This window comes from Diabrotica virgifera, chromosome 3, assembly GCF_917563875.1.
Source record: "Diabrotica virgifera virgifera chromosome 3, PGI_DIABVI_V3a".
NCBI classification, from domain to species: Eukaryota; Metazoa; Arthropoda; class Insecta; order Coleoptera; family Chrysomelidae; genus Diabrotica; species Diabrotica virgifera.
In genome coordinates, this window is record NC_065445.1 from 66,602,847 (window position 1) to 66,616,900 (window position 14,054).

Consider the following 14,054-nt stretch of genomic DNA (forward strand, 5'->3'; position numbering starts at 1 on the left):
ATTGAGGCATTGTTTATTGAGAGTCCATGTCTCCACACCATACAAAAGAACAGAAAGTACATACCATTTTAGTACTCGCTTTCTAAGATTTAGGCTGAGGTCTCTACTACATAATATTTGTTTCATATTAGTGAATGCACTTCTAGCCTTTTCTATTCTACTTCGGATTTCTTTGGTATAATCGTTTGTTTCACTAATATTTGTCCCTAAATAGTTATAATTCTGAACTCGTTCTATCGTTTTATTATTTACGTGTAGATTGATGTTGCTAATATTTTTCTTTGATATAACCATGAATTTCGTTTTCTTTATGTTTAGTGACAGACCAAATTCTTCACTTGTTGCAATAACCTTATCTAAAATTCTTTGTAGATCTGTAATAGTTTCTGCTATTAGTATTGTGTCATCGGCGTATCTAATTTCACATATGGGTAGGCCATTTATTTTTATGGCTGCTACTTCCTCTTCTAATGCTTTTTTTAATATTTCTTCTAAGTATGCATTAAACAGTGATGGCGACAAGACACAGCCCTGTCTAAAGCCTCTTTTGATTTTTATTTTATTGGTGTTTAAATTATTTATTCTTATGACAGCTTCTTGTTCATAATACAGATTATTTATTATTCTTATATCCCGTGTGTCGATGTTCTTTGTTCTTAATAGTTTTATTAACGGATTATGTTTCACCGTATCGAATGCCTTGTTATAATCTAGGAAGCAGACATAGATGTCCTGGTTTACATCTAAACATCTCTGTATTAGAACATTTACTGCAAATAATGCTTCTCTGGTTCCTTGAGCATTTCTAAATCCGAACTGAGGTTGTCCAATGTCTTGTTCTAACTTTTTGTATATTCTACGATGAATAATAATCTTTAGAAATACTTTTAGTATGTGGCACATTAGACTGATGGTACGGTGTTCGCAACATTGTCTGGCGTTTCTCTTTTTCGGTATAGTGCTTAAAATGATTAGTGCACTCTTACAGTGAATAAAATGATTAGCAAATTTTTCCTATCCTGCTCTAAATCTTATAATTTTTATTCAAAGTTTTTTTGGTATATCTTAGGACATTTTGTTTATTTTTAATTTCAAATCAGTTACCTTATTCATATATTAATATGGAAAGAGTTAATAGCCCAGTAAATGAACGGGAAATACGGCGATACTGTGTAATTTTCAGGGGCAGCTCCGAATTGCATGAAAATTTGGATTTAGGTTCTACTTACCCTCCTCTTCAAAGTTGAAATTGTGCCGTTGATTGCTTTTACTTGGGGGGGGGGCCTTCTCGGAGGTGAAAAAACATAGGTCCAATATCAGACCGGAAATGGATTAATTGACTGATTTTAAGCATTTTTTGTTCTATAGAGTTTTTTACGTTAGTCGTTAGTCAATACTTTTCGAGTTATTTGTGATTGAAAATGTTTATTTTTCGAGAAAAAAACTACGTTTTCAGACGGTTTTTTGCAAATAACTCAAAAAGTAAATATCTGATCGAAAAAATATTTGTAATAAAAGTGTAGCTTATAAAAAGCCGAAAAAAATGGTGTATCAGTAAAGTCTATCAATCAAGTAAAAACAAAGTTGTAGCTCATGAAAAATACGTTCTTATTCGGCTAATTCCAAATCGAATGTTTCAAGTTAAAATCACCGAAAAATTAAGCACTTTTCGGGAAAAACCCATTTAAACTTTTTTAAAGTGTTTATAAAAATCTTTATTTTAATTGTTCATAAAAGTTTCTAGCATTGAAAATAAGCGAGTTACGCTCAAAATAAAGTCGGCCCTCTTTTTTGGTAAAAAAAATCATGCAAATCTCCCCGTGTTTAGCTCCCCAAATGAAATTAATCGCTACCGCTTTACAAACAATTTACTTACTTATCTATCTTTTATATGCTCTGTCAGTCTCGCCGGTTTAAAATGCTTATTTTTGAAAGGGTTATTAGTTGAAAAAGCTTGAACGGGTCACTATTCACGAGTCTATGCAAATTTTGAACAGCCATATCTTAACCAATTTTTGTCTCACGGAAAAATAAAATGAAACTGGTATATTTATAATAGCAAAACCTACATTTTTTTACTCTTTAAGATTTTTCTTATCACTAATACTTTTTAAGTTATTTTGAAAAAAATAAATTTTTCAAAAATTTTTAGAAAAATTTTTTTTACTATAAAACCAATTTATTTCAAAAATAAGCACTTTGAATCAATCAAACTTGCAGGTCATATAAACAATACACATACAGTTAAAATAAATGGTTAAGCGGTAACGATTAATTTTATTTAGGGTGCTAAATAGAGGGAGGTTTTCACGATTTTTTTCCCCAAAAAAAAGGGCCAACTTTTTTTCAGTGTAACTCGTTTATTTTTGATACTAGAAACTTTTGTAAAAAACAAATATAAAGCTTTTTTTGGATACTTTAAAAATGTTAATAAGGTTTTTCCGAGAAGTGCTTAATTTTTCGGTGATTTCACCTTGAAATATTCGATTTGGAATTAGACGAATAAGAACGTCATTTTATGAGCTACAACTTTGCTTTTACTCAATTTATAGACTTTACTGATACACCATTTTTTTCGTTTTTTATAAGCTACACTTTTGATAAGAATATTTTTTTTCATCAAATATTTACTTTTTGAGTTATTGGTGAAAAACGGTCTGAAAACGTAGTTTTTTTTGTCGAAAAATCAATAGTTTCAATCGTGAATAACTCAAAAAGTATTAACTTACGTAAAAAACTTTATAGAACGAAAGTTGCTTATAATCTGTCAATTTATCCATTTCCGGGCTTATTTTAAACACGCGTTTTTTATCCCCCGAGAAGGGGTGACTGTCACCCCCCAAATAAAAGCAACCAACGGCACAAATTCAACTTTGAAGTGGAGTGTAAGTAGAACCTTAATCCAAATTTTTATGCAATTCGGAGTTGCCCCTGAAAATTACGCTCCAAAAAGGTCATTTATTGGGCTATAAGTAAAGAATTTGCATTTAAGTTACAGATTTATAAGCAAAGAACTTTTATACATATGTGGTTATATTTTATTACCCAAAATGGAGCTAACCATCTGGAAGTCTACACTTTTTCATCAATCAATACAAAATACCCAAACCGAAAGGACAAAAACCTCGAAAACTAATAAAGCTTTTACAATAACCGAACTATTTTTGGGTCTAGATTGCAATTCTGAAGTGGAATGTTTTTCCGTTTTACAGACGACCACATTAATCGGTCTGCTGAAAACAGCCCGGCTCTTGAGGCTGGTCAGAGTCGCCAGGAAAATAGATCGATACTCGGAGTATGGAGCTGCAGTTCTTCTCCTTCTGATGGCAACTTTCGCACTCATCGCCCATTGGATGGCATGCATATGGTAAGGACGATTTAATGTTGCAAAGTATTGTTCTCATCTAAATAAACTGTACCAATTAAAAAATGTATAATATTTATTTGCGTGTATATAGATACAAGAATAAATAACCGCTGAAAGCCGTAAAAATGAGTGGCGCACACGATATTCCAACTACAATAGAGCTGATATGAATATAAGCTATTGATTATGTATTTTAGAAAGGAACTACAACGTTAACGAAGTTTTATTATTTCATATAGTCAATGGACCTCTAAATATCAAAAACCCGCGGAGTGATACCATTTAAAGGGGTGCGTTTTTGAGAAAGGAGTGAATTAGTCCCTAGGCACAAGGCGAATTAGGGTGAGTTCTATGCACTTTTGGTACAAACACTTCTAGAGGAAAATGGTTCCAGGTTAAATTTACTATCGAAACATCACCTTTTAATGTCAACAATATTTTCTTTTACAAAAGTATATTAAAAAAAAAACAAGAAAAAAACACGAAAGATAGCAATTTAGATTTTTGTCCCATAACTTTTTTTCGCGGAAATATAGGTATGGCCATTGCTTCACAAAAAAAAAACTTTGATCGCTCCTCTTTAAAATGACGTTTAGTAGAAGTCTCTGTGGTTTATAGTTTCCAAAATGTGGTTTTTCAAATTTCGCCACTCACAGCGATTTTGGCCCATTTTTCTTGTTACTTCTCAAACATTGTTCTGTAATATTTTTCTACGTAGCCTTAGGTATATGCAATGTTACATTTAGTAGGAAGGAAAGTCAATTACGTTTAAAATGGTCTATTGTAGAAGTAGTCCTGTCGCCAGGGGGGGTACAACGGCCTCCTGTATTCAGATGGACTTACCCAAGATTTTTTTATGTATTTTGACCTGTAGAACACGAATTTTTTGGGTAACAGTTGATCCGGATGTCGATAAGATTGTTATAAACCAAGAAGTTGAGGAATCACATAACAGCGATTTCTTGCAAAAGAAAACATTTTTTAACCAAAAAACGTTCCTACGAATTTTTTCGTAGGATGCATAGTTTTCGAGATAAACGCGGTTGAACTTTCAAAAAATCGAAAAATTGGAATTTTTGAACCCGAAAAACTTTTGATTAAAAAATAAAATAGCAATTCTGCTTACCGCATTTGAAAGTTCAAGTCAAATTATATCGGTTTTAGTTATTTGTATTGCCAAAAATATATTATTTTATTGTTAAAACAAAGCTATAAACACCTAGTGCTTGAGTGATGTTTCAATGATTTCTCATTTAAAATCGAACGAGTACGTAGAGGAGGTAAAAGTGCAAGCGGGGCTATTTCTAAGTAGCATGCATTAAAACGCATGTATTAGGCACAGGAAACAGTATGTGTTATAGCTTTTTTTAACAATCAAAAAATAAATTTTTAGCAATGCAAATATTCAAAACAGATATAATTTTACTTAAACTTTTAAAGGCGGTAAGCAGAATTGCTATTTTATTTTTTATTCAAACGTTATTCGGGTTCAAAAATTGCAATTTTTCCATTTTTTGAAAGTTCAACCGCGTTTATCTCGAAAACTATGCATCCTACGAAAAAACTTGTAGGAACATTTTTTGGTTAGAATGACCCAAAAAATACAAAAAAATGTTTTGTTTTTCGAGAAATCGCTATTATGTAATTCCTCAACTTCTTTGTTTATAACAATCTTATCGACATCCGGATCAACTGTTACCCAAAAAATTCGTGTTCTACGGGTCAAAATACATAAAAAAACTTGGGTAAGTCCATCTGAATTAAAAAGGCCGTTGTACCCCCCTGGCGACAGGACTAATAAGGCATACATAAAAATTATAAATAAGTGTCTTAAAGACAAATTAGATTTATTTTTTAACAGTTAAACATTAAAATTGTAGATAAAATTATTTTTCTTTATTTTTCTTTCAAATTAATATTTTTCGGATTTAAATTTTTTTATTGTTTTTATTTTTTAATCGCCAAAAGTCAGAAATTTTAGGGCGCGTGAGTTATTTAGACCTATTTTTGTTAACATTATCAATAAAGTTGGGTGCGCAAGTGTTTTTCTACCTTGACAGTCCGAAATAACGAAGTACTTTTTATTATTTTATGGTTACAAATACGTATCTACCTATCATAACCAATGTAAAAATTTGTTGTCATATATGGAGTATATGGGTTTAAAGAATCATTTCACATTATGATAAATTGTCTTAAAAGTCTCCATTTAAGAAACCTTTTTAAGTTTGCTATAAAACTGTCTGCACTTAAAGTGTCTTTTAACATGGTTTTAACAGCACCTTCACAGCAGCTTTAAAACCAGTTGCTTAAGAAAACAAAGTTTTAAGAAGGTTTTTATTTTTGGCTTTATTGACCTCTTTCAGAGTGGGCTCTTTTATGCTGAAAGCGGTTCTATTGCAACCTTAAGGTTTAGTTAAAAACCAAATGGTTTTAATTTTAGTTTTATTCTATAGTTTTAAAGCATCCTTAAAAGATCTAATAAACCCTTTCGGTGCTACTTGGGTACTTATGAGGCCTATACCCTGAAAATTCGAATTTTTCCAAATATGAGATATACATGCGCCATTAGTCGCGTCTCTGGAGTCTGGCAAAAACTCAGTTATTGGCGCAATTCGTAGATGAAAATTTTGAGGAGTAATTGTCGAAAAACCAAAGTGTTCAAAGTTCAATTTTTCAGTTTTTTGGCTATACTGGCCCGTTTATATGTTCGATCCTGACCGCTTAGTGTGCTTAAGTACCGTTTGAAACTGTTTGCGGTTTTACTGTCTCTATTTGAACCTGAGATACATTCACCCAAAAAATGCACATCTATACTTACCCAGTCTTATAGCTGGCTTATGGGTGGTCCAAAGTCACAAACTACACCGGTTATGAATCAGCCCCGACCCCCACTTGAAACAGAAAAAAATTCAGATCGGTCTAACTTTGTTGTAAAAAGTATTGACCAATATAATCAGATGCTGCAGAGGCCGTAATTAAATTTTAGAAATTTTTGAGAGTTTTGGGGACGAGACCAAGAAACAGATCACAAATGGGGAGGGCCGTAAAAATCCACACCCTTGGACCAAAATGGATGGTTGACATATGGAATTTTCGGGTCTTTCCTAAACTTTAAGATTTTTTTTATATGTAATTATGTTTATTTACAATCTACATAATTAAAAGAGTATTAAGTAAATTGGTTCCATGTTTTTGGGCATGAAGAAGAGACTTCCAATGATGTCTCATCTTATTCTATTTATGTTTAAGTTTTAAAATAGGTCCTGAGACCAGGTTCTATCTAGTCTCCTTGTGGCAGGGCCATCAACTTTAAGATGGAGTTTAAATGGTGCGCGCGACTAGCGAGAAATGCCTTTCTCTGGGATCATCATTACACCTACAAAAATAGACAAACAAATTTATGTAAAACACGATATTGTGCTTACATATTACCAGAGAACGGCAGTTCTCGCCAGTGGCGCACACCCACACCCCCCTACACGCGACACTATATTATATTCACGAAATTTTCGATTTTCAAAATCTGACTGAATTGAAAATTGTTCCAACTCCCATCTTAAAGTTCAGGAAAAGACTCATTCCTATGTCAACCATCCATTTGGCTCCAAGGGTGTGGATTTTACGACCCTTCCTATTTAGGGTCTGTTTTTAGTTCTCGTCCCTAAAACTCCCAAAAACTTCAAAAATTTAAGTCCGACCTTTACGGCTTCTAATATTACTGATCATTACCTTTCCAACGCATGTCTAATTCTGAAAATCGGTTATACCGTTCAAAAGTTACCGAGCTCAGAAATATGACTCAATTAGTGAGAAAAGTTAAACCGATCTCAATTTTTGTTCTGTGTTTGAATAGGGGGTCAGGGCCAATTTAGAACCGGTGTATTTTGTGACTTTTGACCACCCATAAGCCAGCTATAGGACTTGGTAGGTACAAAACGGCATATTTTTGGGGGTATATATCTTCGGTTCAAGAAGAGACAGGAGAAATGTAAATACACCAAACCAATAGTGTTGAGTTAAGCTTTCAAATAGTGTATAAAACGTCACGATCAGACATACACACAGCTCAGTATAGCCAAAAAACTGAAAAACTGAACTTTGAAAATTTTGGTTTTTCGACAATTACTGAAAATTTCAACCTACGAATTGCGCCAATAACTGAGCGTTTGTAGAAGGCCTCTAGACGAATCTAACGGTGTATACCTTATATCCGCGAAAATTCGAATTTTTAAGTTATGGGCTTCATAACTATGATCAAATTCATTATCTATGGAAAAAACGGTTTTCAAGCTCAATAATTCCTGTAATCGCTTCAGTTATCATACTTGACCTTAGATGCATCAGATACTACTTGTCCATACGTTTTAAGCTCATTTTAGTGAACAAAATCGGTTAAGCCGTTTAGAAGGTGTTAAGCTACAAAAGTATAATCCAATTAACGATTATTCCCAAAATGGTTTATGTAGTTGTAGTGGTTACCGCTAAATTTGATCTGGCAACGGGCAATCCGAGTTTATTTACCGGCCATCCCAATATTTTTTTAATCTATTTCGAATAGAAAAAAAATCTAGTGTACATTCGACGAACACTAGATCATTTGGGAGGTAATGCGACAAAGGTGACACTTTATAAAGCTTAACGTGTAATTGAGAAACATTGCATTTAACTTCATACATTTAATTTATAAATAACTTTGAAAAACCCCTGATACAAGAATAAAAAACCGCTAAACGCCGTAAAAATGAGTGGCGCATAAAATATTCCAGCTACAAAAAATCTGATATGAATATTACGTGGCGCGAAAATGTATTTTCATTTTGATGCAAAACAAGATTCTAGTTTTATTTTAAAAGATTTTTCCATAATATTTGCTAAGTTTGAAGTAAAAGCGCCACAAAAGCGCTGCAAAAAAGGAAAAATCTTTTAAAATAAAACTAAAATTTTGTTTTGCATCAAAATGAAAATACATTTTCGCTCCACGTAATATTCATATCAGATCTTTTGTAGCTGGAATATTGTATGCGCCACTCATTTTTGCGACGTTTAGCGGTTTTTTATTCTTGTCGCGGTTATACATCGAGGCTTAAAGTAAATACACAAAGGAGTTTTTTTGATAAATTTTTTACCGGCTAAATCACAAAACCCTTTTTTTAGTCCTGTCAGACTGTGTGAAATCTATTGCATTTTGAATCAAACGCAATTTAATTAAAAATGTTTGTCTAGTTTTGCAGGCCCGTAGATAAATTGACATTTTCCTCGCGGCGATGTAGATAAAGTTTATAATGATTTTGGAAACCATTGTCTATAATAAAGCATTCATTAGATTTTATACTACTATGTTCGTTTTTTTTTTTTTTTGTTTTCTGACCAGAGATTGAAGCATCGATCCACTACATCATTATTTACAATGCAGTGAATGCGAAGACCCGTTTGGTTATCTAACGGACATATATTTCCGTTATTATCTTCTTCCTTGTGTGCTATGCTTGTTTTCAAGCCATGGCTATAACCATGGTAACAAGCTGCTGGAATTGTTCTCATTTTGAAGGTGTTGATCAATTCTAGCTATTTCTGCATGATTTTTACCACCGTATATTAGATATGTGTGCTTCCTAGGAGAATCTGAGCATGCAAAGGTAACAATACAACTCAAAAACTTCTAATACAGTAAAATGTTTGGCTTTTATTGCCCAGGTTTCACATCCATAAAGTAAAGCGGACCAGACTTTAGTACTCTTAGAGACGTATTCAACGAGATATTTCTATTCCATAATACAGAACGCCAGTTTTTGGGTGCCAATTCCATTTTGATCGAAATTTTGTCTTTCGTCTTCGAAAAGAAGCATAAGGTGACGCAGAATATCGTAGCTGCGCAACCTGAGGGAATGGTACGGATGTACGTCAAATGAACTCTTTAGAGCAGCAGTCTCTAGTTCGAATAGCTATGATGATTGCACATGTATTACTCTTTGTCGTAGAATTGGTGGACCAGTATCTCTTATTATTTCTAAAAACAGTTTTTTTTTATTTTCATCACTAAACTGCTGTTTACTGTAATTACGTTAACCTGTATAATGAATGTTTGAACAAGCTTCATCAAGCAATAAGATGAAAACATCCAGGGAAGCTCTCGTATGATGTCATTTTTCTGGGCGAATGCTCGGTCTCATGATGTAAAGTAAGGAAAGAACATCTACAACAAAATCAATGAAGTAGGTATTGTTATGCTCTGTATTTTCTCTCTGCTATGAGATTGATCAGCATCTTATTAATTTAATTAATTAATTATTTTAATTACTACTCATGGAAACAAAAACCAAAATTTAATAAAACTTTCCAATAAAAAATATTCTTAGGGCTAATTGATTTTAATGTATCACTTTTAGTTTGTGGTTTCTAGTATTTCTCGTTGCTTGCCTTATCCAGGACAAAATAGGGTAAATAAATATGCTCAAAATCATACGAATTTTTTAAATATTATTTATTCATATACTATATCATATATATAAGATTCAAAATGTATGCTAAAACTTTATTCTGTTGTAAAATTTTCTTATCTAATAAATTAATCTTTAAATCTACTATCTCCTTTTTTAGTAACAAATTTTCATTTAAATGATTCGTTAGATTGTTCTTATTTTTATAAAAAAAAAACAAAATTTAATTTTCACTTTTTAAATAAATTATTTATAGTTTTTGACTAACCTTTTTTTATCTTCTTCACTTCTTCTCATGTATTGTGTTATCCTCGGTTCTCCCACACGTGCTCCTCGGATGCTGCTACTGTCTTTCTCCTAAAAACTGTTTCACAAACAAAACACAGCACTCGCTCTAAATCTGTCCTCTATTTTGTCTCTGATTCAATAAAAGTCTACTATCTATCAAATATTCCTTCTAAGACAACCTTTGGAAAAAACGACAAATGATTAAGAGCACACAGTAGCGATCAACAGGTAGCAACAAACGAGGTCCAAGATTGCAAAAATTCTGCGAACTTTCAAAAGTGAGGCAACAGTGCGTCGGTAATTCGACACTGACAGTGACGTTTATACAATCAAAAACCATATTACAATAAATTTTCCAGGTATGGCACGTAATGTTCCAAAATCGGTCGCTTTCGCGCATGGCGTAGTACCTAAAGATCCTTCTTCACGCAGTATTTGAATGTAGTTTTATAGGAAAGATTTTTAATTTTAAATTTTTAATATGATTTGGCTAATTTAATTATAGTGATTATAAAGAAATGATAAAGTTGTGTTATTATAATATTTAATAGTAAAAAATATTTTGTAGCTAATTTAATGTTGTTGATTTTCGGTGTTGATTTTAGCTAGGTTTTGAAACTGATATTTTAGAAACTTGTATTTTGTTAACATAGATATCCATTATAAAGCATTTGTTAATTATTATTTGTTTATAATGCATACAGGTTAATCAAGTGGTACTCCAGAGTTCGATATTTCAGTTGTTTAAAGATACAAAAAAAGTAATATCCACATAAAAATGGGTCGCCACAAGTTTTAAAATTATTTTTAAATATACAGGGTATTCCACTTCTTAATTTGTTGATGATCACTGTGTAATTTAGGTACTCAAAATTTGTAGCTACACTTGAGTCCAGACTTGAGTACAAACGCCAAACACAAAAACAAAACAAATACTTCTTCTTCTTCTTCTTCTCTCTTCCTCTTCGTGCGACTAGGATTACTTCTGTTTGTCTGCCTCTTATTCTGTTTCAGTTGTTGTTGACTGTACATTGCGTTCCACCTTTTCGGCGGCCTTCCAACGGGTCTTCTGCTATACGGCTTATTGTTTTTACAGATGTTCGCTAGTCTATTTGGTTCCATCCGGTTTACATGTTCGTTCCAGTTTTTCTTTCTTGTTTTTATCCATCTGTTAATATTTTGAATTTTGCATCGTTCTCGTATACTTCTGTTGCTTTGTCTGTCTCTTAATGATATGCCCGCTATTGATCTTAATACTTTCATTTCGATATTGTTGATTTTTTGTTTCGTCTTTCTTGTATCGGTCCTTGTCTCCGCTGCATATGTTAGGATACGTCTTACTGTTTTAACTATTTAGAATGGGAAATAAGCCACAATATTATTAAAGAATGATTTTTATTAACGTTTCGACGCCCAAATCGGGTGCCGTTGTCAAAATACAAAATACTATTAATATAAACAAAAATGTTGTTGCTTAGTAAAAAAATTCTTCTAATAATTTATTTAATTTGACTCATTTATATCGGCAATTCAGATACATATGATACATTTTAAAGTAGAAGACTTTAAAATGATATTGCCAATATTTATGAGTTGCGTTCCTGGGACGACTTTACTGAAAGATAGTTCATTCGATTACATGAAATCAACCCCAACTCAAGAATATCCGTCACAAAAAAATCATAGCATGTGATCTGTCTTTAAAAAGACAACCACATGCAACGGTGACATTAAAATTCTCGCGTTAGAGATCTCATAGTAAATCACGAGGGAAAACCAGGAAAAACCTCGTGATACTATCCCGACATCGTAAGTATTTGGTCTTACATTTAATTTACTCTCAAAATTAATACCAAATTCTGACTTTACTATAATTTTGTTTAAATTATAAATAATATCAATAATACATGGGTATATAAGTAATACTAAAATATAAAATATGTACTAACTCGACTATTGACTTACTAATTGTGGTATTTTCTTTCTATTGACTTCCTCTTTCAGTATGGGTATCCACATCCTACTGCATTCCACCGAGGAATTTGCGACACAATTGGTTTCGTTTAGCATAATTAGAGCCGCTTCTTTGATTTTTCTCTTTTTACTATCTGTTTCTTTCAGGACTATACTTGAATCTCTCCAACATTTTTGTTTATATTAATAGTATTTTGTATTTTGACAACGGCACCCGATTTGGGCGTCGAAACGTTAATAAAAATCATTCTTTAATAATATTGTGGCTTATTTCCCATTCTAAATAGTTAAAATTGTAAAAATGCCACAAGAAAATAGCTTCAGAACAACGTCTTACTGTTGTCTTGTATACTTTTATTTTGCTTCCCGTGGTCAGATATTTGTTTCTCCATATGGTTTCTCTGAGGCAACCACTTACTCTTGCCGCTTTTGTTGCTTGTGTTGTGGTCTCTGTTCTTATATTCCTGTCACTAGTGATCTCTACTCCTAGGTAAACAAATACACGAAAACAAATAAAACTATATAGACACTAACCAGTAAATGTTCTTAAATTAGTCTATATACAAACTATAACACATATGTACTATCCAAAAAACTGAACAAATCGCTAAGAACGAGTTCATTATAAGAATTTTGCAAAATAATCCACATAATAGTAACTACCATTACAAATAATGGCTCACTGGATCTTTGCTACGTCACACGCTTGACCTCAGCTGTCAAATGTCATGTGCAAAATTGTACCATGAAACTTTATTGTACCATGATCAAAAATAATAATTTTTATACACATAGGCGCGAAATGTTGCCAAGTCAGTGACCTTCGATTTCTTGTTATAAAAAAATCGATTTTTAGTAGTCCCAATGTGACACAAAATCTAGGCACGGGATAAAAAAGTTTATTTGAAGAAAGTGTATTTTTTTTTTCTTTCTTAATGGCGGTACAGGCTCCTTTTTTCAATATTTTATTTAGTTGTAGAGTAATTTCCACATACTAACATATTTGTAAAATTGGGCTCTGTACCGCCATTCTTTATTATATTACGAATATCTGTGCCAAATATCTCGACAAAATATTCAAAATTAGAGCCGCAATCTTGGAACGCGTTTGTTGCTACCTGTTGATCGCTACTCTTTGCTCTTAATACTCACCATTTGTTTGTGGATTTTAATGGTGCCTATGACAGTGTGTAGACAGAAATGCATAGAGATGCATCAAGTCAAACTAGTTTGATTTTATTCAACAAACTTGACTTGACTTGAAAACCAAACTTTTTCTGTAAAAAAGTTTGAATTGACTTGATTTCGATATCTTTAGGTTTGACTTGAAATCAAACTTCTTTAAACAGTTTGAAGTTTGAATATCATATTGCGCAACGTGTTTATTTCCAATTCTAATTGAGAGCGTACAGACTTTTGTTTTGACTTATTTGGATAGGTCTGAATATGTACTCTGCTACTCCGCAAATTAGTTTGTAGTTCATATTAAGAAGTATGTGCTTGGCTTGTTTATTACGTTCGTTTTGAAGTGTGTGCTTTGTGCAATAATATCTGAACCTGAATATTTTTCGGCTCAGAACAAGTACCAGATCAAATTGAGTCTGATTTTGAAGGTATCCCTTCTCCTCCACTGCAAAAATTAAGAGAAAAAAATCTGTAGTTGAAGTAGAATTAATTAAGAAAAATAAATATACTGATTTATTTGATATTGCGGCAGGTGATTTCAAAACAATGAAAATTGAAAAGTGCATACTTGTATTATGTAAAAATAAAGAACCGTGTTATAAAATGATAATAATTAGTGAACTAATTATTTAAGACGACATTGCAAAGTCGCAAAAAATTCATTAAACCTACTCTATCAAAAATATAATATTTTGTTGTTCCTTTATAAATTTTTGTTAAAGGGGCCGTTCAAGTATCGTAACACAATTTTACAACCTCTTTATCCCATCTGTACCTTTTCATCTTTTGTTGTGAAGAAA

General features: G+C 32.4%; 1 protein-coding gene across 9 annotated transcripts in view; it reads left to right on the plus strand.

Annotated features, from left to right (window-relative positions):
- The window catches only part of LOC126881865 (potassium voltage-gated channel subfamily H member 6), a 1,259,880-nt gene that overhangs the window by 1,075,460 nt on the left and 170,366 nt on the right, over positions 1-14,054 (plus strand). For all 9 annotated transcript variants that reach the window (XM_050646514.1, XM_050646508.1, XM_050646507.1 and 6 more), the window contains one exon: positions 3,213-3,367. In XM_050646514.1, coding sequence (XP_050502471.1) covers positions 3,213-3,367 — 155 coding nt within the window. The remainder of the gene's footprint in view (positions 1-3,212; positions 3,368-14,054) is intronic.